This window comes from Fulmarus glacialis, unplaced genomic scaffold (genome assembly GCF_000690835.1).
Source record: "Fulmarus glacialis isolate BGI_N327 unplaced genomic scaffold, ASM69083v1 scaffold15619, whole genome shotgun sequence".
Lineage (NCBI taxonomy): Eukaryota > Metazoa > Chordata > Aves > Procellariiformes > Procellariidae > Fulmarus > Fulmarus glacialis.
The window spans coordinates 1-26,362 of NW_009235361.1; the positions used below are offsets into that span (position 1 = coordinate 1).

At 42.2% G+C, this 26,362-nt stretch overlaps 1 protein-coding gene across 1 annotated transcript in view; it reads right to left on the reverse strand.

The window, feature by feature from the left end:
* Window positions 1-8,857: 8,857 nt before the first annotated feature.
* ARHGEF28 (Rho guanine nucleotide exchange factor (GEF) 28) overlaps window positions 8,858-26,362 on the reverse strand; it is a gene marked incomplete at its 3' end in the record, with an annotated part of 81,375 nt that continues 63,870 nt past the window's right edge. The window contains exons 25-35 of the mRNA XM_009586011.1: window positions 25,464-25,718; window positions 24,407-24,483; window positions 23,552-23,730; window positions 22,775-22,869; window positions 21,739-21,921; window positions 18,973-19,104; window positions 18,155-18,240; window positions 14,557-14,595; window positions 14,420-14,467; window positions 12,132-12,611; window positions 8,858-9,158 (exon numbers count right to left, since the gene is read on the reverse strand). Coding sequence (XP_009584306.1) covers window positions 8,858-9,158; window positions 12,132-12,611; window positions 14,420-14,467; window positions 14,557-14,595; window positions 18,155-18,240; window positions 18,973-19,104; window positions 21,739-21,921; window positions 22,775-22,869; window positions 23,552-23,730; window positions 24,407-24,483; window positions 25,464-25,718 — 1,875 coding nt within the window. The remainder of the gene's footprint in view (window positions 9,159-12,131; window positions 12,612-14,419; window positions 14,468-14,556; window positions 14,596-18,154; window positions 18,241-18,972; window positions 19,105-21,738; window positions 21,922-22,774; window positions 22,870-23,551; window positions 23,731-24,406; window positions 24,484-25,463; window positions 25,719-26,362) is intronic.

Genomic DNA, 26,362 nt, shown 5'->3' on the forward strand with positions numbered 1-26,362 from the left:
CCGTAATCTGCAGAAGACACATTTGGCCAGCAGGCTGAAGCCAAAACAAACTTCGGTCAGTGGGTAACGCTCCTGCTTCAATGTTTGCTGGAGAAACGGAAATCCCATAAAGTTACAAACCCAAACAGTGTTTCCAAAGACTCGGCAGACGATGAAACCAGCCCCCCGTTTCTGCCGCCGGCCAGCGCATCCCCACGCCTCCCTTGCCCACCCTCCCCATTTGCACCCCGCAGGTAAAACCCTGCAGCGAAGCTTCCTCTCCTTCCCTCCCAAAGAGAGAAACAGTTAGCATTAATCCTGAAAAAACAGTGTCTCTGGCTCATGAATTCACTCCCTTTGAAACAAAAGAGGACATTTACACATCAAAACTTGAGCTCTCTGTTAGCACAGACAGACATTATTGTGCCGATTAACTTTGCTTCATATTTTATGGATGGTTTGCGGGTTTTTTTTTAAACTACAAATTTGCTTTGAAATAAACATTAAATCAAAGACCTTGGCAAACAATTGGTTTTGTCCCTAGCTTTTGGCCAGTCTTTCAGGTGCAACACAGAAGACCGAGCTCTGGACTTTGGCAAATATTTTCTCGAGTAGCAGAAGGGCACAACTCTGTTACAAAAGCCGAAAGGGGGAGGCCATTTATAAAACACTCTCAAGTCTCCTCCTAAGAACCTCGGGTTTATATGGTAGTTTCCCAACAACAGACCAGACCCATCATTTCTTACTCATAAAAGCTGACGAGATCAAAACTCAAAGTAAGTGGCAGAGGAATACTCAGCCAATATGTAGAATTCCTGCAGAAGCAAAAATTAACGCAAAGCACCTGTTTCAAATCAATTACATGCTAATCTTACCCTTCGATAGAAGCTATGCTTATGGATTAATGCAGGAAAAAATATGGACATTACTGTAAGAGTAAGCATCGGAGAGAAGCCTCTTATCTGATAGTCACAGAGATACTTGTTCTCCCCTGAGCTCAAAACACAGGGAAATAGCGGCTAATTTTTGACCGCCGTTTGCATATTAGCACAGCCATTTTTATCCATTTTTAGTCAGGTTGGCAGGAAGTACATGCACTGATGTTCGCTTCTTGCAGTCATTAAAAAAATAGCAAAAATTGGAAAGTTGCACATTCCCCAGGTTTTGCATAGTAAGCATAGGAAGTTTCAGGGTGTGATCGAGTATTTTGAAATGGGTGCCCTTTCTAATTGTTTGCTAAATGCTCTGTGAACATATAACTGCTGTGAAAACAGTTTGCATAAAAGCTGAAGGGAAAACTGTACATCAAAGGCAGAAAAAAGCACAATTATCAAATAAGCATGTGCCTTCATCCCTTCAGCCAAGTGCTTTCCTTGAGTGCACAGAACGTACTGGGATCCACTTCCCTTTCTTCTGCTCCCACTTCCCTCTGCTATGGGCAACACTGGTCTTACCCTTAAGCCTGAATTCATCACCACTTCTTCTACTTTGCCTTTACTACAAGTTTTCTCCCTCTCTAGTCCCAGAGCTGCACCTCTGTAGACCCCGGCTCTGCTTTGGTCCGACTCCCGCCGGTGCCTTCCCACCCCCTCGCTTCATACGCTGCAGCTCTGCACCGGTCCCATCCTACCGCTCCAGAGAGCAGGCCACTTCCCCACAACAGAAAAAAGGTGATGCTATGTTTTAAAACACCCTTCCGCATTCATTGTCACCTTCAGTTCAAAACTGCCTGTGTTTAACGCAGAAGCCTTTCTTAGGACCTTCATCCCCTTCCCATTGCCACTGTGCTGTAGTGGCAAGTTCCTCTGCGCAGGAGACAGCTTCTCTGCAGTTCTTCCTGTCAGCAACAACTATCCTGCAATTCTCAACCTCAATTAACAAAAAAAAAAAAAAAATCTCTTTTCATCCTTGCCAAATATACTGGTTTCCCCATCTGTCATGTATTCTTTAACTCAGAATATATTCAATGACTTTTAAAGGCACATGGGTTTCTTTGACTTTTCTATGGCAGACCCTAAACAAATACAGCGAAATCACATTTATTTGTCTATCATTTGTGTTCCAGCTCTAGATCAAACTTCCAAGGGACACTCAAGGAATCTCAGCAGGTGACTGTTGGAAGTCTTCCTATTTGATTAAACTAAAACCAACTTCCATTCCAGCACCAAGGCTCCTACCCTCTACTGCCCCACCAAAAATTTACACCCAAAGGAAATTTTTCTACAGCATCTGGGGAGGCAGAACAAGATACTCCATGAAATCTCCTCTAGCAGTTTGGCTACAGCCAATATAATTTATGTGGAAGGCAGTCGGGTGCTCCTGTGATGAATGCCAGTAAAAGACAGACAGACAATCTTCCCCAGTTTCTCAATACATATTTAAAAGCAGATGCTGCTGAGAAGGTTTCATATTACTAAGACTTCATTACTTTTACACAACATGCTACAGGCCATTTCCTGGAATATGTAAAGTATTATACTAAATAATTAAAATGAGATTGTAGTTTTCAAAATAAGCGAGACAGATACGCTTGGTGATTCAGCTACATGATTTTACAGGGTGTGTTTGCATACTCAGTATCTTGCAAAATTTGATCATTCATAAACAGCTTCTCCCAGCCATTAGGATGCATTATTTATTCATACTTGTGCATCTATTTCAGGCTCTAACTCCATTACAAAACGTATACAAAACATTTTTAATGTACTAAAGCAGGGCACGCAACCAGGTCTCCACCCACAGGTCACATTATCTGAGGAAAACACAGACCTCCCAAGGTCCTCCTGACATCAAACAACAATTAGCAAGAGTCTTGTTTCGTGACTGCCGTTCCTGAGAGATCACCTCTTTCCCCGCAGGCTTGCTGCCCAAGTCACAGCCCTGCACAACCCTGAGCTGGAGCTGCTTCACTACAAAACAGTTGTCTGGCAAAAGACCCCTACGCAGGATCTTCTGCTTCAAAACGTGCTCCTTTCCCTCCCTCTACTTCCCTGAAACCCGTATCTATTGGAACAACCTTACCTAAGTAAAGAATAATCTGCAGGTAAGAGATATGGTCCAAACAATTCCAGTTTCATTGATTCCAGTAATTCCACTGACTTCAAAAACCACTGCACTGAAGTTGCTGGAACCGTAAATATGAGGAAAATGAGAAAGATTTGGCCATCATCCTGTCGTTGTTTAAGAAGTCTGCAGGCAATGAAACCCTGAGTATGGTCTGCAGATATACACCTACACCAGCGGTACCTCAAAAGACAGGGATGGACAATCTCTTCACTTCATTCATCACCTTAAAGATGTGCACTATTTTAAATTTCCCTCCTAATGAATGAGTTCTAAATGAGAAGATATTAGAAAGAATAAAATCAGACCGGCATTACACAGGAAATTCTGTACTTACATTAGCGTACAAAATAAAACCAGAAGATCATTAACTGCTTTAATTAAAAGGTTATGTAATACTGCTGCATCTACTGTGGTTATGTTCAGAAATGAGAAAAAGTATTCTGAGATGAGAAAATTACTAATAGAACTACAAAACCCTAGCACTGCAGAGCTGAAAAGCAAGTGTTACTTGAAATATACTAATTGCGCATGACATATAACGACGTATTTTTCACTTTGGTATCACACTGCCATGTGATTTAATCCCTTTTGCCATCTGCTTTAAACAAATGGTAGTGTTATTCCCAAGAGGAAAAAAATACTTCCCCTGTGATTCACTTCCACCAAGTATCCCACAGACACTGATGTGTTACGGTAGAGCACAAAACTCAGTGTTCTGTAGTATGGAGAGGAGGCAAATTTGCTGTTTTCTGTTGCAGAGTTAAAAGTAAGCTCTTACTTGTTCTAATAAATCAACGGGATTTTGAACTTGGGAGATGCGGGTGCTGATGTTACTCAACTTCATATTCTTATATCTTTCCATTTCATTTTATTGTCATTATAATTTACGTTGAGCACTGGATGGCCTCTGTGCTCACCTATGCAGCCATCCATGCTAAGAGTAGAAGGGGTATGTTGAACACAGAAAGGGCAATTGGGAATTAATTGCATGTTCTCAATTTGGCATCTACTCAGTTAAAAAAGACAAAAAGTTTAAAGTAACTCAAAATATCACATCTCCTCAGGAGGCTCCTTTACTTTTGAAAGATTTCCCTCCTTCCATCTTCTCAAGCGAAAGAACAGAAAGAATTCGCTCACTGTGCAGGACAAACTGAAAAAATGGCAGTATTAAAAATGTTGTGAAACACACCAGGAAAAACTCAAAACAGGCAGAAAAGCATCTTCACATGCCATTCCGCAGGTGGAAAGGGGTTGGCCTGCTGTTGGCTACAAAGGATGCTGTTTAAACAGGAGACGTGTAAAGGGTGCTGTACGGGGCACAATTACGTTCCAGTGCAGAAGATGAGCGGGTCAGATGTACCCAGAAGGTGTTCATACAGCAGCAGCAGTACAGAAATTAACTCACAACAGTAACATATGCACAACTGTGATGACTTTTTTTGTGAGAGCTAGTCATTAATTTCAACAGGTTCCAAGCGATGAAAGCGATCTTATTCAACAAAGTCCTCAATATGGGATCCCATTAACCACCTCCCACGCTGGCAGCAGTGGCTATGCTTATTTGAATAAGACCCTGAGTTACTGAGCTTCGCCCCTTGCCAAAATCCTGTGCTGACTTGGAACCACGGGGAAATAGCTTGTACATCTTCTGATGGCTTTTTAACACTGTAGTGCAAAGCATATTTCACCTGGTTTTTAACACACTTGCATCAGCTTTACATGGTATACCTCTTCTGACTGCAACAAATTCGTCTTACACAAATATGAGAAGAGACCCAGGCCCATACAGCACCGTCCTCAACCTTCCTGATGCAAACATATGCAGGTACTTTTATACAATGTCATTAGGCCATAGCCGATGTTAAGGTAGCCAAAAAATAACATGTAACATCATCTCAATTACCAATGGGAAACGAAATCAAATTAATCTGATCCACAGTTTTAAGAACAGGTTCAATAAAGCAATCACCATCAGCACAATCTGCCTTAAGGAATAGGAAGGGAATTTCTTATTAAGAATAAGGAAAAAAAATGGTGTTATAGGACGCTACACATTGTTTCTGGGGTTTTTGCTTTTTCTATTGCAAATTAAATGTTCTACATCTCTAGAAACCATTTTCTTTGATGAAAACCATGATAAATGGATTATTTTGCCAAAATCAAACTATCTTATTTGCTTATATGCATATATGTACAAATTTCTGTCCTTTAAAAAAGATTAAAATCACATTAGTCAAATAGAGCCCTATTTTTGCTCCCTGGTTTTGCATTTGGCTGTTTATGGAGATCACAGGTTTTTCTATGTTCCCCATAAAGTTTTAAACTGTATTTTTCACTACACCATGCATAAAGATCCTTCATGCTAACACTGTAAACGTCTGGGGGAAAAAACCTCCCACAATCAAGTTTCAGTGCAGTTTCCCCTTTTCAACTCTATTCCTGTAGCTACAACACTTGAATAAAAAAATTGAAAGGCAGTACCAGCGAACAATGCTGTTCACTTCAAAGCTTAAAAGAATTAAAATTGCACTGATTCCTGAAATCAAAGAGGTGAATCCATAGGTAAATCCTTAGGCATCACTTCAGCTAGTTAACTGACATGTCAATTAAATGCAAGAGTAATTTATTCAATTCTCAGTCTAGTCTGACACAAAACCTATACTTCCCCTGATTCCTAATTAGCCAAAGTACTTGTCTTCTTTCATGCAGATAATTTCATAACCATTTGTGTAAAGCATTAACACATTTTTCTTTCAATCATATTTTCCTCCTGTTGACTGACACACCTTTTCTAGCGAGTGTACTTTTGCCAGTTTCAGCTTTGTGGGAACTTGCCCCAAGGTCTTTAGTAAAGTTCCCTCCCATACACATAAAACAATGATGTATAATCATGATGCTAGCTATGTGAAGAGACATATGTCTTACCTTAGAAAATATGAATGGAAAATTATGCACTGGAGGAATGTAGCCGTTTCCATTTGAGTATATGTATGAAGCTAAATTGCATAGTACTTAACATATGGTAGAATGCAGCGTGATTAACTCCTTGACAACATGTTCAGGTGTGCTTCTCGTTAAATAATTTAAGGGTTTTTTTGACAGACCAGACTTCTTACAGGATGCCTGATAATTCTAGGAAAATTAATCAAAACCAAGAAATTCCTTTTGTGTATACACAAAACTTACTCTATGCAAGATCTGGCCATGTATGTATCTGGTATGTGGCTATTTCCAGTAAACCATACTCAGTATTTGTTTCTTAGTTCTATTTTGACTTATTATTTAGAAATGTTTTTTGAAAGATGATTATGAGACTTTATACATAGAGCTGGTTGAAAAATGCTGGACAATGTCATGAGACATTCATCCACACGAAAATACTAAAAGTTTCAGCTAACTTTCAAATTCTTTCTAGTCCTTCTCTCATTGCATCTTTGTTGGTTTTCCTTCACAGTGATCGGAACTGACTATATCCTGCAGAGGTGTCAGGAAATGGAGGCACAAGGTCAGAGATCTTCTTGAACTCTGCTAAACTCTCTGGGGAAAAAGCACGGCCAAAAAAAGGCAACAAAAAGGAAATCAGCTTCCTTGTACGAAACGTTCGTACTGCTCAGCTTGATTCACATTGCTTAGGAACAAGTGATCTACTTCATTTCCATGTGCAAAGCCATTTGCGGGGGCTTTGGATGCCATCTGTCTCTCAGGGGGAAGTTTAGCGTTCTTCTCATTCCCCGCACCCTGTACGGTGGCTCCTGATGCATGACAGAAGCAAGTCTGAATCGTGCAGACTCATGCACTGCACAACCAGAGCGTAAAATACGTCACCCTCCAAATCACAAACGCGACTGTGGAATGTGATGGCACATCTCTCTGGGGGGAGGCTCCCAGCCCTGCCTGCTCTAGCAACGCACTGGGGGGCTTCGCAGCACCATCTGCACCATCAGGATGCTGCAAGGATTTGCTGCACTGCTTTGCCAAAGGCGCCTTGTGACTCAATCAAGGCAGTAACTGCAGGTTTTATGGACATGCCTTACCCAGAGACTTACACTAGCCTGTTACTCTACCTCTTGGCCAGGCTTTGTAACCAGCGCTGGACCCCAAGCTGCTGGGACTGCACTGGTGTCCTGTTACCAGGGCAAGATAAGAATGTCTTCACAAGATGCAGTGACAGCAGCTGAACACAAAGCTGGCCCATTGTAGGTGAAGGGCATCTTTACATAAAAAAGCTTCACCAGCTTATCTTAGAATCAGTGCAATTAAACTGGTACAAGCCAGTTTAATTAAACCAGATGCTCTCATGTGGGCTCAATAGAAAGTATACTGGTTAGCTTGCATCTGAACATTTGCCAGTGCAAGCTAATCCGCTTTTGAGAGGTTTAAACCCACATATGTGTTCCTTTTCAAATTTGCACTAGCTTAGCTAACCTATTACTAAAATGACAACTTCAGTCAAACTAGAACAAGTTTCACCAGGCTAATTATTTAGGCATTTTTAGAAATATTAATCTCTTTCAGTAATCAGCTTGGTTTGCTGATTATGGTGATGAGACTAGCATGCCCTGCCTTTGATTATAAAATGCTCTTTTGGCAATCCATGTAGCAAGGACTAGTAAGGCTGTAGCAGATGCCTGCTTAATACATTACAAGGACTACTAAGGAGCAAGTTCCTTAATCAAGGACTTTTTTATTTGAGTAACTTCAAGATTTGACCTAAGACAATTAAAAACCATTGTACCTGTGTATGTTTTCAACTTCTGATCCTGCTGCTCACTGGTCTTTGCTGTGACCTGACCTGCATGCAGCTGGTGTGAGGACAGAAGTCATCCTGCACTGCCAGCTGCAGAAAAATGGGAGCTTGGGCAGTGCTGCAGTGCTGACTTGCCACGTCTCAACTGAATTTCACAACTGTGCAGGAAAACCTTATCAGATTACTTAATCTATTACACCAAAAGCGCACCATTGTCCCCTAAGACTTTTAGCTGTTCTGTTTTTACATGCTGCTCTACAACTCTCACAATAATGAAAGAATGAAGACACCAAGTCAGATCAAAACTAGCATTGTGCGACATGAGAAATAAAATCCAGATAGTTTAGAGTTTCTCATTAGCATGTTTTTAAGTTCTTCAGGGAATTTTCAGTGCACTGCAGTGCTCAGATAGGTGGCCTCTTCCACACATTTTGGTAGTCATTGTCAATAACTGCCATGCAATCTACGTATCTTTGGGGGTTCTGGTAAAATACAAGAATAAAGAAAGGTAATGCGGTAAGAGCTATTTTTACCAGCATGGAAACTTATTGTCAAAGATTATATTATCCCTTAGAAGTGATGTAATTTTCTTTCCACAACTACAGAGTCTTTCAAGATATTTTCATTTCATTCTCAATGAAGAAAGAAGCGGGTGTTTGACCACTGATTATAATTTTAAGATGGTAAATCAAAAACTATTCTAACCAGAAATCATCAAGTAATGCACAGCCAATAAAATACACTTGAAACAGCAAGAGTGACTTCGCCTTGCAAAAACAAGAACAAGTCAAAAAGCATTGGGAAAGGATTTGGAGAGAACAACATTCTGAGTTCTGTTATGCAGACACAAACAGGGGTTTTGTGGTTTTTTTTCAGAAGTCTTCTGTATTTCTGTTCTGCTCATTTTCTCACGTACCCTCAACAAGCTTGCAAAGTGGCATGCAATTGTTTTAGCAAAATCTATTGCTTCCACTGCCACCAAGCTGTCTTCGTTCCTAAGACTATTCATTCTGAGAGGTGGCAAACTGCCCATACTACTTGTTAATTAAATAAAGTGTTAATTACCATTATTAAAGGCATCCTTGTTGCTTTTGCAGGAAAAGGACATCTGCTGGTAAGGACCAGTGGATTTCCACAGTGCACTGGTTAACGTTGGCTGACAAGAAGTGTCCATTTTGAGGTCCACCTGATTTTCACTAGTCCTTGCTATATCAGAATTTGAGATGTTCAGCCCATACACACCATCCTCATAAACAAGAGAAGAATCTGATCTGTTGAGACTGCTTAGAGACACACACACTACGGCTTCATTTAAGTAGAGTGTATTTTCGCCATGTAAGCTGTCCGATCGGTTATGTCCCATTATCTGCAAAAGGGGAAAAAACCCAGAGAACAGCATTTTCACCTTTGTCCAGCACCAGAATCATAGAATCACAGAATATGTCGAGTTGAAAGGGACCCACAAGGATCACTGAGTCCAACTCTCTGCTCCTCACAGGATTATCTAAAATTAAACCACATGACCACGAGCATCTTCCTGAAGAATCCTTATACCAGGATACATAAAACTAACTGCCAGACAGAATGGGGATTCATAGCAAATAGTCACCTAATTTCCCAGAAGTTAACCTCAAAACATGTTAAATTGGACGTGCGTTCAGGAATAAACAGCAATAACCTAGTACATTTTGCCTTAGCTCCCCTCAAAACACAGGAAAACTCAGTAATAATTGCAAAATAGCAAATAACAAAGGGCCGCTACCTGCGATGCGCTGAGCTCTGCTGACTCCTTTTAGGGGGTTGATATTTTGCCCCATGGCTCAATGAGATACCACTTCACATATGTAAATCTGTGTACACTGCAATCCAAAAATAACACTGTACCTCACGAAGACAGGTAATCACAGAGAACAGGATTGCAGCAGTCAAACTGGGGATGGCAAACAGCATTCAGCAAGCGGCCATGGCTCCCAGGGGCTGAAAATGCAACGCCTGCAAAGACTCCCTGCCTGCAAGTGTTTATCAAGGCCGAGCTCACAAAAAAGCAGGAGTAGCAGTGTGAGTTACTGCTTGGCCATCCAAAACTAGCTAGGTTCAGTGTCATGGCAAAAACACTGGGCTGGGAATACTGGCTGACTGGCAACCACACAGCCAGCTCTGCTGCTGCAGGGAGTATGGTAGTGGAAAACGCAGGACAAAGACGATCCCAAGGCCTGGAATGCATCCAAAGCCATGTAGTTTACTTGAAATAAAAATACAAGTACTCTTCCACATTAAATATGAGATTAAGAACTACTACTCTTTGACATCCAGCATTTCATTATTTTGCCTCTCTGTCTGTGAGATCCTGGCCACCCCTGCATCAGGCTATCGTCCTTCAACTTCCTCTCATCAAAAGATTTCAGAAGTCCCATCCATTAAAGCTGACGGGCAAGTTCAGTTTTGGTTTTATCACCCACTTCTTAAGCACTGCCAAACAAATCAAAATTGTACTGCAAGCTATAGCAGTAAGAAGTGCCTTCGTTGTTTGGGCTGGGCAAGCATATATGGATAAGTCATGTTCACACGGTGTTCACAAAAGCCGGATGAAAAGGGGGAGGTCAGAGGCCAATCCTTCAGCCCCTCGTGCAGGCACAGGCTTAGATGCCAAATGGTCACTGCCCGTTATGGGTCAGTTGCCAGCTGAAAAACTAGGGAGGTGATGGCCTGAAGAAAGACTCTACAGATTTTCTTGTGAAAATGAAAACCTGAGGAAAAAAAAAGCTTGGGTCAATGAGCTTTCAATAGATGCAAAAGCCAGGCAAAATGTTTTGATTTTCAGGCGCTTTAGAGAACAGTAATGGAAATCAAGATCGTACCCACCAAGGCAGGGACTAGAGGCCAGGTCCCACCTGGCAGGTGAGACAGTTGAGTTCAGAGTCAGCCTCCATCCTTCACCCTCACAAAAACTTAATCATTTTTAATATTAAATGCTTAAGCAGCTTCAGAGCTACTTTAAATTGCATCCCCTAATAATGACCATCTCCAAAGAATTATACCGTCAGGGATGGAGCCAACCTCTTCCCCTAAGGGGCTGCTTGTTTCAGGAGAGCAGGACAGCAGGGCCTGACACGTGGGGTTCACGGGAGCATGGCATTTCCCACTCCTGAAGCAGCCACTGTTCCTCTCTGGAGACAGTGATGTTGTCCAGCAACAAGGACAGCAGCCAAAGACTTCACTAAAAGCTTTATATGCCTCAAACATTACAATAATTTAGCTTTCCTACAAGAGGCAGGAGACACAATGTATCTTGCAAACACAGCAGCAAAGCAGAATAAAACACAGATTCTCACACTTAAAATTTCCATCTCCTCAATTTAGTACCCATTGGTCTGAGTTTGGCTTCTGTAGAACACCCAGCTTAAAATCACAGAATGGTTGAGGTTGGAAGGGACCTCTGGAGGTCATCGGGTCCAACCCCTCTGCTCAAGCAGAGCCACCCACAGCAAGTTGCCCAGGACCATGTCCAGACAGCTTCTGAATATCTCCAAGGATGGAGACTCCACAGCCTCTCTGGGCAACCTGTGCCAGTGCTCAGTCACTCTCACAGGAAAAAAGTGTTTCCTGATGTTCAGAGGAACCTCCTGTTTTTCTGTTTGTGCCCATTGCCTCTGGTCCTGTCACTGGGCGCCATGGAAAACAGCCTGACTCCATCCTCTTTACACTCTCCATTTAGGTATTTATACACATTAATAAGAACCCCCATGAGCCTTTTATTCTCCAGGCTGAACAGTCTCAGCATTTCCTCATAGGAGAGATGCCGCAGTCCCTCAAACATCTTTGATGCCCTTCATTGGATACCCATCCCCTCCTCCAGCCCCCCACCCCATAGCTTTATGTCTCTCTCGTACTGGGGAGCCAGAACTTTACACAACACTCCAGCTGTGGCCAGAGTAGAGGGGAAGGATCACCTCCCTTGACCTACTAGCAATACTTTGCCTAATGCACCCCAGGAGACCATTAGCCTTCTCTGTGGCCAGGGCACATTGTTGGCTTTTGTTCACCTTGGTGTCCACCAGGACCCACAGGTCCTTTTCTGCAAAGCTACTTTCTAGCTGGGTGGCCCCTGGCATATATTGATGCATGGGGTTGTTCCTTCCCAGGGGCAGGACTTTGCACTTTCCCTGGTTAAACTTCATGAGGTTCAAACAAAGCCCTTGGATATGCCTGAACCTCAGCTTCCCACATGCTCACTCATTACCTTACCAACCAACAAAACCCAGACGTACTGGTCTATTCGTCAAGAAAAGTCTCTCTAGGTCTGCAGTTGGGGACATAATTACAGCGGGGAACCACACACCTCATAGCTCCCTGTGGATGACAACAGGCTACTTTGTTGACCATGCTTCCAGTGCCAGAGGAGTTTCTTCTGCATTTTCACACTGTCTCGTTCTCGCTCCACCATTTTCTGGCCCTCCTGAAGCCTCTCCAGGCTCTGCTGGTACTCCTGCAGCTGCAGCGCCAGTCCCTGCCGGCTCCTCTCCAGCAGCTCCTCCTGGCACCCACACTTCATCTCCCGTTGCCCCAGCCGGCCCTCCCTCGCCTCCTGCTCCCGCTGCCGCTGCTCGCATTCACGCAACCACCGCTGCTGCTTTTGCTGAAACTGCTGCTTCAGTTTGTGTATGTTGGCCATCTCCACCCTTTGTTTTTCCAGATTCCGGTATTTTTCTTGTTCCAGAAGGAGGTTTAGCCGAGAACCATGGCCCCGACCGATCTTCTCATTCTCTTGCAGGAGTAACCTATGGAGCTCTCTGTGGCTGTCCTGGATAGCTAGTGCTGCCTAGACATGACAACAAAATCGGACACAAATGTTTAAATATTAGCATTAATCCGTTTCTGTATTTTTACATAGAAGCATTATATAAAAATGTGTCAACGTCCCATAATGTCAGTGCTTAATGCTTTTTGGGAGGTTATTCTTCATGCAAGTAGAGAAAATTTTGTGTTTGTGCCTTTACCAAGAGATGTTTCTAAAAGCACTCAATCATTGCGAGCACTTTTAACACAGCTTCTGGTTTACACTTAGTATTATTGTATATGTTTATGTTACAGCTGTGCATATGCACTTCAGCTACAGCTGGGGTCCTGTTCTGTTAGAGGATGTTAAGACACATAGGAAAAATGATTTTTCATAGTTAAAGAGGGCATTAAGGCACTGGGAATGCTACACTCAACGAAGTATTCCTAACACAGATGTGGCTTATACAGTTAAAACTGTACTGTTTCCAGTATAGCTCACGCCAACCCTAAGGCTCTCCTTGCTAACCTGCAACAGCGCAGTCCTACTAACATCAGTCCTACAGGCACCTGCCAACAGAGCCATGTCATCAGGACCATACTGCTACACGCACCCGACCAAGATATCTGTGCCGGCAGAAATCTGCAGTATATTAATGATTTCGGTTTTGATGTTTCAATAGTTTATTTTACAACCGAGAGCGCTATATTCCGTCCTTCACAAGGACGTTGTGATATTGTTTGCATTAAAGATTGTGACATCCTCCAATAACACAAAAATAAATAGCTGGGATTAAGAGGAAAGAAAAGCAAGAAAGCCCTAGATCTGCTGGGGCACTTATTGCACAGCCCATCTTCAAGAGCTGACGTGGGAATCTACTTCAGCAGACATTCCCAGAGAATTCCCGCAGCCCCATTACCCCATGTCATCTACCTCAGAAAGAGTTTTTAACTTTATGCAATGTGCAATTCCCACTTTTCTTGGCTCTTCCTCCAGTATTGGGTCAGTTCCAGTGATTTGTAAACAGGGCAAAGACAGGATCCTCTGCTTGTTTCTCTGCACCCATACTGCCAATTCATGGTCTGAACAATTAAGGCATGATCCCAAGCCTTACTTTACTTCCCTTACTGGTGTTAAGCTATCTGTTTTTCAATTTTTCAAAAATTTTGCCTGAATTACAAGCTTTTTATTTTGCTTTTGCATTGCTTCGATCCACTTAACTTCTCAGCCCAAGGTTTCTAGGATTATTATAAAACATACTAATGTCAAGAGGGTCTAAAAATTAAACATGCTCAAATGAAACATTTCAAAATAAAACTATGAAACTGCACCTAAATAAGAAAAAATAAGTTAAAACATTCAAACTTAGCATGAAAGAGGCAAAAACTTCAGACTAAGGCCCTACAGAATATACACAATAATTAAGACTGATAAAATTGGTTGAGTTTGCTACCTGAGTGGCAGAGGCACTGTTTACTAGTAGCCAGGAGAATATTCTAAACAAAATACTAAATCTTTTCAATATTTTGAACTATAATTTCAGAAATCTGTACATGAAATTACATTAGTTCAGTTAGAGCCATTGTTTTACTTTCCCCATAGATTTTTGGACTGTACACACATCCTTTTTTGGGGGGGATTGATCTCCAAGCAAGCAAGCATTATTCAGTTCTTAAAGGGAACCTACCACTGCATAGAATAAAAATATATTATATGCCAACTTACGCAACAGTCTGTAGAAATAAGTATCCACTGACATAATGTCTAAAAGTAGGGCACGATGAAAACAAACCTTAAGAAGTAAATTATTAAGACTAATTACTCTACAAAGTTAGCAGTGGAGTAGTCACCTGTATGCTGTACAAGAGACGGGTTAAGTTCTGGATTGCTTGTACAATCTAGAAAATAAAAGAGAAGGATTTTCAAAGGTTTGACCACTGTTAACTAAATAGTTACTACATTCTGTCTGGGGTTTAAATAAACTCACCTCTGTCCCTGTAGATCCTGGGAAACTCATACTTCCTCCCTAAAATAAACAGATGTTGCTTTAAAAAGCAGTTTTTAACTTTAGAATTGTATTATCTAGGTAATTTTTTTTTTTTTAAACTAGTGGAGACATTTATATCACTAATATATGCAGTGCTGAATCAAACCTTCTTGTAGGTATGTGAAAAAAGACAGAAGCAATAACTACGAAGACTAATAATTCATCAACACTGGAGTTTCCGTGGAAATCACTAGAGATTCTAAGCACAACTGTAAAAACAAAAATATTTCATCCACAATTTTAATCCTCTCATGACTAATGCTACACAGAAAAGACATTTCCATTCATTCTTTGTGTACTTGACAGTTCTGAAATACAGTAACCAGACTTCTGTATATACAGTACAGTGGGTTTAGATTACTTATAGCAGGATGAAACAGCACAAGACTCTTCAAAAATAGAGCTATTAATGTAGCAAGAAGCTAGCAGAAGTCACGTGAGTGGGTTACAGCGAATGCCTTAGATGTGCTGTGGGGTGCTGAGCAAAGGCTGCGTGCCTGCTATACTCTGCAAAATGCACCAGCGTGGTTACTATGTCCACTGCAGCAAAGCTCAGCCACTTCACACTTTCCACCCTGCTCCCTTTTCCTAAGAAGCTTTCTAAATTTATGGGGTGAAGCCACCCATAATCCCTTCAGCATGAAGAACAGCTCCTCTGAGAAAGGTAAGGTGAAACAGTGGAGAAATAAAACACAATCCCTTCTGAGGCCACGCTGAATAGACTTCCTGTATGATTTTTCTTATTTTTTTTTCAGAGGAGCAGAGGAGGGTTTGGGGAATATTTGCTCTCTCTCTGATTCTCCTAAGTTCTCTACTAAGTCTCATTTTCCACCACAGAGAGCAAAGCAGCTGCTCCATTTAGCTGCGATAACTGAAAATGAAGATGAAAAAGGCCAGGCCCCGAAACACAGCTCAATGCAGACAAGCTAGGGGGAAAGGAAGCACCAGCTGTGGCATTTCCTCCACTCCTCTCTCTCATTATCTCCCTTCAGTATTTCCCTCTATTCCTTCTCCACATCTTCACCTCCTCCTCTGCTTCTCACTGCACCCACGAGCCCCATAACTGCTCGGCTCTGCTGTGAGAAGCAGAGGACCTTGCACGGGTGCCTCTGTGCAGCACAAGGACTGACACGAGGGAGCTCTGCGTTCCTTCTGCTGGGCAGCCAAGATGAGCAGCAGGCAAAGAGGAAAAGCAGGGCCGAGAGGGAGAGAGAGGAGAAGGCAGGGTGAGGAAGAGTGAGTGCACAAAGGAGAGCCCGCATGCTGAACAAGAGTGGGGTTTTTTTCAGTTTTTGAAGCCCTTTTTAATTTAATTAAGGAGGTGTACAGGAGGATTGAAGGCTTAACTGGCTTTGGCATGGCCAAGGGGTGGCAAGTGGCCAGCCCAAGCACCTGTAGTCTCCTCACGGCAGCACCACTTGAGCGCTGGGGGATGAGCCCAAGGCAGGTCTAGTCAAGCTAGCCAGGGCGACAAAAGCATTGCAGCTCCACCTTCAGCACAAGCTTCAGCACAAGCCCTGTAGGTCCGGCTAGGTCCAAAGCAATATATTCAGCTGTTTGACCTGTGCTGCGGGCCACCGTCACCTCCCTGCCACTCTTCCCTAGCACCTTGGTTCAGAGCGATGAGCAGCAGTGGAGATGAGGACGGTCAGATCGCAGGGCAGCTGCGTGCACAGTGCCTCAGACAACCCCCCGGAGATGTGATTACCAGGCAGGAGCAGGGGGGACAAGATGGGGACCGCCTCCCACTGCTGCCTGCTTGGGACACCCCGTGTTGCACAGGCAACGATCTTCCTTCTGACGCTTGGGCAGCATTTAAACCCCCCAGCCGGGGGCTTTCATTCCATCCTTCCGGCTCTTGGTTTCCCAGGCTAGCTGGTCTGAGCCCGGTGCTGCCACCCCACAAGCCCAGGACTGCACACCCAGCGACAGAAGGCAGGCAGGAGAACATCCTCCACCCCTGAAAGCCCTTGCCTGGCCTCTTTTGTTTGCTCGTTCTGCCACCTCCTGGTTAAGTCTGATTCTGACATGGTAAGCTATGACATAAGTCTTGCCCAAATAATAGGCCAGACCAGAATAGTAAGTTAGGGTGGAAAAGTTTGCTGCAGACCCCTCTAGTCAAGCTGCAGCTCAAAACAGGGCTAGCTTCAAAGTTAGATGAGTTTGCTCAGGGCCTTCTCCAGTCAAATCTGGGAAACCTCCAGGGATGGAGACCCCACAACCTCTCTGGACAACCTGTTCCTGCTTGATCACCCTCACGGTGACTTTTTTCCTTAGACACAGTCAGAATTTCCCTTGCTGCAATTTGTAATCTTGGATGCTGATCCTTTTGCTGTGCACCCCTGAGAAAAGCCTGGCTCTGTGTTCTCTATAACCCCAAGGGCAACGTTTTCATGTGGAGCTACTGGAACTTTTAACGGGCTAGATCTGAGCCCCCGTAGCTTCCATTAGGTTATTTTATTTCCCCTCATCTAGCTTCTGTGCTCCCTCACTTCGACTTCTGTTTTCATCCCATTTTCTTCCACACTCGCTCTTCTTCCTACTCCCTGTTAACACAGCAGTCTGGTAAGTAAGATGACCTAGAGCTGAACATGAGGCAAGGTTATAGGGAGATCAGTGCCTTAGCAAGAGTCTTCCAGAACTAGCTAGAAAAACCCCCAAGGTTTCAGGCACACAAGCCCTCTTTCAGATCTGACGCAAAGACAGTATGCTAAGTATCGCCTTTTCTAGCAAACTTTGCTTTCCATTTCAAGTCATGTATCTTCTATTCTTGTCTCTCCCCTTTATTCCTTTTGTGGTCCTGCTTCTCCACCTAAGGACTCCACAATTATAGTTCAGTTTATTTCCACACAGTAATTGCTCTTACTCCAACATTCTGCTGCTACATGAAATTTGCCATCCCTAATTTTGCCCAGAACTGACTTTTGTTTCTGCTGTTTCCCCAGATTTGCTTAAGAGTTATGGGACTTTGAAAAATGGGCAGTTTCTCTTCTATTCTCTAATTGCTCCACTTTGTTTTAATTCAAAATTCTGAAGCAAGCTGGTGTAAGACAATCCATCCTATTTTATTGTGCTTGTTCTCAGGACGAAGTTCTTCCAATGCATAAGTCTTCCTTGCATTAGCTGAGGTCTCTGTCATTGTAGGAGACTTTCATCATCCTGTGAATAGGAGGAGGGAGTAGAGGGAATACCATTGTCAGCTCCATAGAGATGGATGTATTGAATGATGACGGCAGAGAACCAGGCTCTTAAGCGGTGGTACAAAAACATTGTGGCTGTTATTACAACCCACTGATCTGTAAACCTGGCAGGAAAATTGTTCCGCATTTGGACTGTTTATGAATGCTTTTTAAAAATTCATTATTAATTGTAGTGACCTCTATTAAATTAAATTATCTGGATTTGGGTGAAATGTGCCTATCCCATGCTTCGTGTTTTGGAACAGTCTTTAGATACCCCATAAAAATTTGGACAGCATTTACATTCCCAGTGCCCAAAGTGCTATGTGCAACACAGGAAGAAAAATCAGTTACAATACCTTATCCTCTAGATTGGCATCTGCCATTTCCTTTTCAACACTGAGATCGACTTCAGATGATTCTTCAACTTTTTTTATTTCTGCATCTAACAAATAAAGCCCCAATAAAATGCAAGAGAAAGGTATCAAACCATATTCTGACTAGAGAAACAAAAGGCACATTTTTTACAGCTACTCACAGGATGCTGAAAATAAGAGATTTACATAATTTGGAGTTACATAATAGATTCTAGGCTGAGGAAAAACAAATTTGGAAGCCTGGGTGGCACAGGTGGGACAAGTTTTCCTACCTTAAAAATTAGTAATGTTTCATTTACGAAAGTTTGGAGATAAGTATAGCCATATCACTAAAAATGCTCTGCAGCAATGGTTTTTACAGGACTTTATTTACATTTTTGTTGCAAGAAATCCATGCTATACCTTTTACAGCTGAAATTATTGGGATGTCAATCCTGGTTTTCAGACCTTCTGACAAAAATTGACTGACTTGGGAAATGGCCTATACTGCAATATAGATTTGCTGTGGAGCTAAGCAACAATAACAAGAAAGTGTATGAGTGTATTGAGTCAGGCAAATCTGACTCAATATTGCTAAATGCAGGCACGTCCTATGGAAAAGGTGCAGTGGATGCAAACCATCCATTTACTTCAATGAAGTTATATGACAATTTACACTATATGAGCATTTGCCCAAAGACAACTTTTATTACATTATTTTCTATCGATTCTGCCATAGACTGAGAAACCTTTCCAAAAAACCAATCCGGTATCAATTATTTTAGCACTCTGAATATGTAAAAGCATCAAATTTTACTCACCACCAGGAACAGATTCCAAGATTTCATTGGCACTAAATCTGTGCTTCACACTTAATTCTTCAATACTTTCCTCTGGTGATCTGTCTGTTTCACTCACTTGTGATGTTGTTACAGCAACATGGAGACTTTCAACTAGAGAGGAAAACATGCAGAATTACAGAGGCCCCTTAAATAGCTCCTTAATGCATAAATCAATGACATAGAATCATAGAATAATTTAGGTTGGAAGGGACTTTTGGAGGTCATCCAGTCCAATGCCGTACTCAAAGCTGGTCAAACTAAATTGGGTTGCTCACAGCTTTGCACAGACAAGCTTTTAACATCTTCAAAGATGTAGACTTCACAGCCTCTCTGGGCAACCTGTTCCAGTTTTTGACCATCTTCACAGTATATAATTTTCCTTTTCATTTAATTGGAATTGCCTGTGTTCCAACTTGCGCCTGTTGCCTCTCGTCCTATCACCATGTGCCTTTACAAAAAATCTGGCTTCTCTGTATCCTCCTGTTAGGCAGCTGAGGACAGCAATGAGATTCCACCAAGCCTTCTCTCAAGGCTGAACAGACCAACTATCTCAGCCTCTCCTCAGATGTCACGTGCTCCAGCCCCCTAGTCATCTTGGTGCCCTTCGCTGAATTTGCTCCAGTTTGTCAATGTCTCTCTTGTCCAGAGGGGCCCAGCCCTGGTCTTGACACTCCAGATAGGACTCACCAGGGGCGAGTAGAGAAAGGATCACCTCCCTCAACCTGCTGGCAATTCTCCTCCTAATGCAGCAGCCTGGGAGGCAGTTGGCCTTCTTTGCCACAAGGGGCACGTTGCTGCCTCATGGTCAACCTGCTGTCGAGTAAGACTCCCAGGTCCACTTCTGCAAAGCTATTTTCTATCTAGTCAATGTCCAGCCTTTACCAACACATGGGATTACTCATCCCAGATAAGGACTTTGCACTTGTTTTTTTCAAACTTCTAGGGGTTTCTCTTAGCCCATTTTCCCAATCTGTAGAGGTCTCTCCAGCACATTGATCACCCCACCTCATTTGGTGACAGCCATGAATTTGCTAAGAGTGTACTCAATCCTTTGGTTAACTTCATTAATAAATATGCTGAACAGTATTGGTCTCAGGATCCATCCCTAAGGGAATCCCCTAATAACATGTTGCCAGCTGAACATCATATCACTGATCACAATCCTTTCAGCCAGCAGCCCAGCCAACTTTCCACCCAGTTATGCATCTCACTGTAAGGATGCAAGGATAATACAGCCAGTGCAGAGTGTGTTGAAGGCCTTGCAGATGCCAAGGTAAACAACATGCACTGCTCTCCTCTCATCATAAACCCATCAGGTCGGTCAGACACAATTTGCCCTTGGTGAATCCATGCTGGCTTTTCCCAGTCACCTTCTTGTTCTTCATGTTCTTGGAAATGCCTTCCAGGAGGATTTGCTCTATCACCATCTCAGAGACGGTGGTGAGGCTGACTATTTTGTAGTTCCCTATATATTCCTTCTTGAAGAGGGGTGCGATGCTTGCCTTCTTCAAGTCATCAGGAACCTCTCCTGATCACTGTGACCTTTCAAAGATGACATTGGCCAGCTCCCTGAGCAGCCTTGGATTTATCCTGTCTCATCTCATGGATTTGTCTATATCTAATTTGCTTAAGCACTCCCTAATTCTATCCTTCTCTACTGTGAGCAATGCCTTATTCCTATAGAGTCTGCTATTAGCTCAGCAACTTAGTATTTCTGTTCTGGAAAATGATCCCCGCAAATTGCCTACAGTAAAAGGAACTGTAAATTCCTTACAGTGTGCTGAAGAATCCTGAAATCCAAGAAATCATCAACATCAGCATGAGAAAAAGTGAAAATTAAAAGTGGGCAGAATAAGACGTGTAAGTATAGGCTGCCATTTTAGCTAAAATGATATTTACTATTGCATCACTGACTTATATTGCCTACCCAAGTTTTATCAATTTTATCAATAAAATGCTCTCTGACTTCATAATGATGATGGAGACCAATCTTCGCCGCTTTATCAGTTGAAATGTGGTTATTAGCCCACAGCTCTCAATTTAGGTAATGCTAAAATCTTGTAGTCCTTCTCAAAGAGCATACAGCTCGTGCTGGATATGGCTCAGTTTACCAGGACCCTTTTCAGCTGAGTTTAGAGGAGTTTAGCTGAACTTCCAACTAGGCAAGGTATCCAGAAATACCATTCCTTTCCTTCCTTCAGAGGACAGCACCGTAGGTAGGACAAGGCTACCATCTCTCAGTTAGATAGTATGCAGAAAAAGCACAGCTCCTACAGCAATTCTGGCAGGTGTTTCCTGGCAGATCTGCAGGATCATCTGCAGTTTGGTCTGTATATGACCCTACATGATTCTGATCTGTATCAAATCAACCAAGGTAGGTGGAGGTCTGGGACCAGATGCAATATCATACTGCATCCTGTGATCTGCTTCACAGGGCTGTACTGCAAGCAGGACAGCTAAGGAAACAATCCTCAGGTGCAACCTAACACCATGTCCCTGCCTGCTTACATATGATGTAATGCACTAAACATATCCCTTGTCTTACAGTCTGGCAGGTACCATCCCATGCATCTGACAAGTATAAACATGAGAGACTACTCTTCAATGCCCTTTGCCAAGTTTTGACACTACCAGTTCTTGAGACTTGACAGAATCGCAGCACAAAGCAACACGGCTGTGCTTTGTTACCTTGAAATATCTGCCCATGTGAAGAGCCACCAGTCCACTCCTCCCATGCAAACTCACCTTCTCTGAGTGCTGCTGCCAGCAATGAAGCGGCCTGTGGAGTTTCTCCAGAATCAGGTTTGATAAGGAGGTGAGGTTCTACATGAACATCCTCAAACCCACTCATATATCCCAGTTCTGCATAGATATGCAACTTCTCTTCCAAATAACTACAGATCTGTTGGTCCTGGTTACTCAGTGATTCTGTCAACCAAAATTGAACACTGTATTAATATTTTTTATCCTGCAGGCAAAGCACATTCCTCATTCACCCTTCTGATCCTTATGCCACATAGACATTGCTAACTCGAGCTAGGCCTTTTTTAAGTGGCCAGGAACCAAATTCATCCCATAGTCCGTCCTAATGAAAGCTGACACAGACCCCGGCAGAGGGGTGCCCTACCCGGATGAGGTGGCATTGGCTGCACTTGGGGGCCTTCAGCTACCTCCTGTTGCACTCACAGTGATCAATGCTGGAAAAGCACTTGGCTCAGGCAGCCAGAAGATGCACTGATTCAGTGCCTCAACATCAAAGAACACCACCTACTCTCAGCAGAGGATGCCGTTCCCTGTGGCTCTCTACAGGAAGGACATTGCTGGAATTTCTCTCCCACAGCAGTATAAAAATGTGGAAGTTAGGTGCAGGGGAACCAAAGAAGCAGAATTTATCCCTATCAGCTACATTTTCAGATAAAAATAATAGCAGCAAAGGATGAAATGCCATAAACAAGCACAAAACCACACAATTACTGAAGATTTGAGGTATTTCCCCAAACAGGGAACTACCTGGCCCTGATGCTAATCTGGGAAATTCAGCATTTATTCTGAAAGCATCCATTTTTCTTTCTCTTTTGTGCTTACGGTAATGTAGCAAAAATATAAAGTGTTTGGAAAAAAACGGCTGTCTTTCAATAAACTCACACTATACAGTCAGACCACCCCAGCTTTCTCCGCTGTGACCCTGTCTATCGAGCCACTCTGAACCCACCAGCCAGTATTATTCATCCTGAACTCTCAGGATGAAAGAGCTCTCAGAGTGGCAGGAAAGGTACCGCACCTTGACATTTCTGAATTCTATATGCTTTGGCCTCAGCAATACGTCTGTCCTCATCAGATTCACTCATTTTTCCTTCTTCTTCTTCCTCAGGACAACTTCAAAGATGAAAGACGAACAAAGGTGGATAAAGCAAAATCTGCATGTCATATATTCATCTTCAGTACAGTATTGTGTTCATAATAAATAGAACACAACATCAACACCAACTTTTGCTACAATCCCGAAGCACGCCATTTGTCTCCTTCTTTAAAAAGCAGTAACTGGACACAAACCAGACTGAAGGACTCCGTTTAATTCTGCCAAGGCTGCACTGTGCGGCGAATGGGTGGCTGGCTCTCACACAGGTTTGCTGTGCTAAGCATAAGCTTGGGCCCCATAAGGAGCAATGGTTTCCTTGCCATTCTTGAGGAGCTGACACCAAGATAACAGGCATGATTGGGGATTTCCCCAAAATGGTTGTATGGACACCTGCAGGACTCTGGAAAGCATCCAGTGCCAAAGGCAAAGGCGAGGGAAGCTTACAATGGCTGGTAAGGACATCTAATGGGGAGCGGGAAGGGTCTGCTGGTTCAGTGGGAAACCAGAAGCAACACGGGAAGTTCGGCAGAAGTGATGGTGAGGTTTTGGGGTCTGTGAATCCTGAGCTCAGAGGAAAACCCAGCCTCACAGGATGGATCCAGTGCAACGCAGAATGGAGAGCACACTGCCACAAATACCCAACCGACCTCCCGTCCGCTTTGCACTACCACGATGAAAACCCAAAGCCTTTTCCTCTACCTTTCCACTGCATCTTGAATATGCTTCATCCAGTTCTTACGTTCCTCTTTGGAATTGGTATGAACCTCATACATCTCAGGCCCTGAAGATGAAGCACTAATCAGAAACATCCCCCTTTCTTCATTGGCTACTTCTCTTACTAAGAGCCTCTGAAGGGAGATAACGGAAGGCTTCTGGTCCTGGGGAAAACAGTCACGACACATGCAAACAATAAATTACTCTCTTACAAAACATCACAGTTTTAGAAGAGCATGATTTTCCAATTAATTGGACTAATTCTAGTCCTGGTATAGTCAGACTACGTATGTTCTCACCAGGTGTAAGAGCCTGCAAGTTTTAAGTGTTCAGACATCTTTTTAAACTGTTTTTTAAAATACATTGTCGTGTTTATGAACAAGTAAAGCACTGGGTATGTGTTAAAAAGTAAATGCCAGAGGCTTAATGATATTTATATAGCTTGGGAACTTCTTTCCATGACCTTTCATACATTTTATGTGTACTTACTACTACATTTGCAGTTAAAATTATTCTTCTGCTTTGCTTTACAGAACCAGAAGTTAAAATTTATTTTAGATAATTGAAAGAGCCTGCTCTGCTTCCTGCCTTCATAATCACATGAGGCATGACACTAAAAAAATCATTCTGTTACTTTCATCCTTCTTCCTAAAAAAATTATTTATTTTTTAAAGTAAAATGAATTTTCCATATACACTGGCATATTACTGTTTTGAATACACTACCAGGATTTTAGAAAAAACCCATTATGTGGCAATAACGTAGAAAAGGACCTAATTTTCAAGAAATATACAAATAAAAGTGCAATGTGTATATTCAAATATCTGATAATATACTTACTACAGCTGCAAAGATGTATTTTTGATCTTTTTCTTGTAAGAACAGTAGTACATCAGTTAGAAGCAGAGCTAAGGTATCTTAAAATGAGAAAAGGAAAATAATGTTTTTTAATTAAAGATACTATAACTATAGTTAATGTCTTCTTTTAAAGGGAGAAGCCCTGACCAACAAACATCCCACAGAATCCTACAGTAAACTGAACAGGAAATATCTGGATTAGCCTATGATCTGCATGAAGCAGCTGCAAGCCATCACTTTCTATCTCCCAGGAAAGACCACACTTTCTGCTATCCACCCTCCTGCAGCACCAGGCTGCAGCACTGGCCCAGGGAAGGAAGAAACCTCGCTCCAGTGCCAGTACAGCTTCCCGCTTCCCCAGGCCACTCACAGGCAACCTGGCAAAGGCTATCCCACATAAATTTTGTTTTGCGTATGCTGTAACATATACTCACAGCACAGTATTACACTGGTAAAAGTATTTCAATAGCAATGTTCAATAACAATGAACAAACAGTTCTATAAAGTTGTACAGTAAATATTAGTAAGCTCCAAAAAAAAAGCCAACCCCTACATGTGACTAACACCAAAAATCAAATTCTGGGCTTGCATGTAAAAATTGAGTTCCAGCCATAAGTGGGTTCATATTTTCTTTTCCACTGCAGATGTCCCAGTACCACTGAAGAACAGCATGTGATTTTTCATGCATTATTTTCAATGGCCGGTACTGTGAACAACATAAACGTGCAAGTCAAGAATCTACGATAGGGAATGAAACTGCATACCAATGAACTAAAAGGAGGGGACTGGAAGAAGAAATGCAGCTGATGTCTTTGTATGTGAACTTGTCTTCTTACCCAGATATACAGTGGATTACCCACAAATCATGGCAGCCTCTGGAACTACTCTTCTAGCAATTAGTGGCATATTCTCAATATCATTACCTCAGAAATTCGTGTTCGCAATACAGCATAATAAAGTATTTTCATTCTTAAACCAAACAATCGTCATGTTATTTGCAAATAAAGAGTTAAAGGACTTTACTGCTCGGATGGAATACCTTTGAAACGACCAGTTGCTGTCTTCCAGTACACTAAACCTTCATGAAGAAGTATCCTCTCTTTCCTCATCAAGTCTTGCTTCCTAAAAACATGGCCATTTTTCATCTTTGTATATGTTTTGTTTTCCGTTTTACTGAGAATTTCCAGCAGCTTTTGCTTTTTCTCATATTCATTCACTTTCAAATCTACTGCTGCAATCATATCCTTAATTAGACGAAGGGCGTTGCAGAGATCTTTATGCTCTTCTGTTCCTTCTGTATGAGACAAAAAATAAACAACAGTAGCCAGCATAATCAAGAGAAGATATCATTCCTTATTTTCTGGAAACAATCAACATGATGCAAAGTTTAAATTGATAAATATGTCTTTTTAAGTTGAACCTGGCAATCAACTTACTAGAAACATTAGAGGCATCTACCTTTGTTTGACTTGCCTATTAAAACCCGACATGTACCTCAGATTTATTCATTAGTCAAAACATGTTGAATAGTTTCTGACATATTTATGAGCTGTTAGCATTTTAAAAAATTTACTGGCTAAGTAAATCATATAGTATGTTACTCTTCTGGGTAAGTAGAAGAAAAAACCTCGAAACAGGATTGCAAGCACAAAGGGTTTGCATTTGGATACGCAACTTTCTACAATGCTCATTTATTGCCCATTTGGGGAGCAATATCTGTAAGTTATTAGTGTTTCTAAAATTTCTACAAAATTCCAGAGATCATTCAAGCTTTGTTTGAAAAACTGGAGAGTAATTTACAAAAGGTTTGCCTAGCCCTACTTACAAGAGACTCCACCAGAATTAATGTCAGAGAAGGTGCAGATGCATGCCTCGATTAGTTCACATCAGTCAAGATCATCTCCTAAAACAAGTATGCTCTTCTGGACTTCTGTGGCT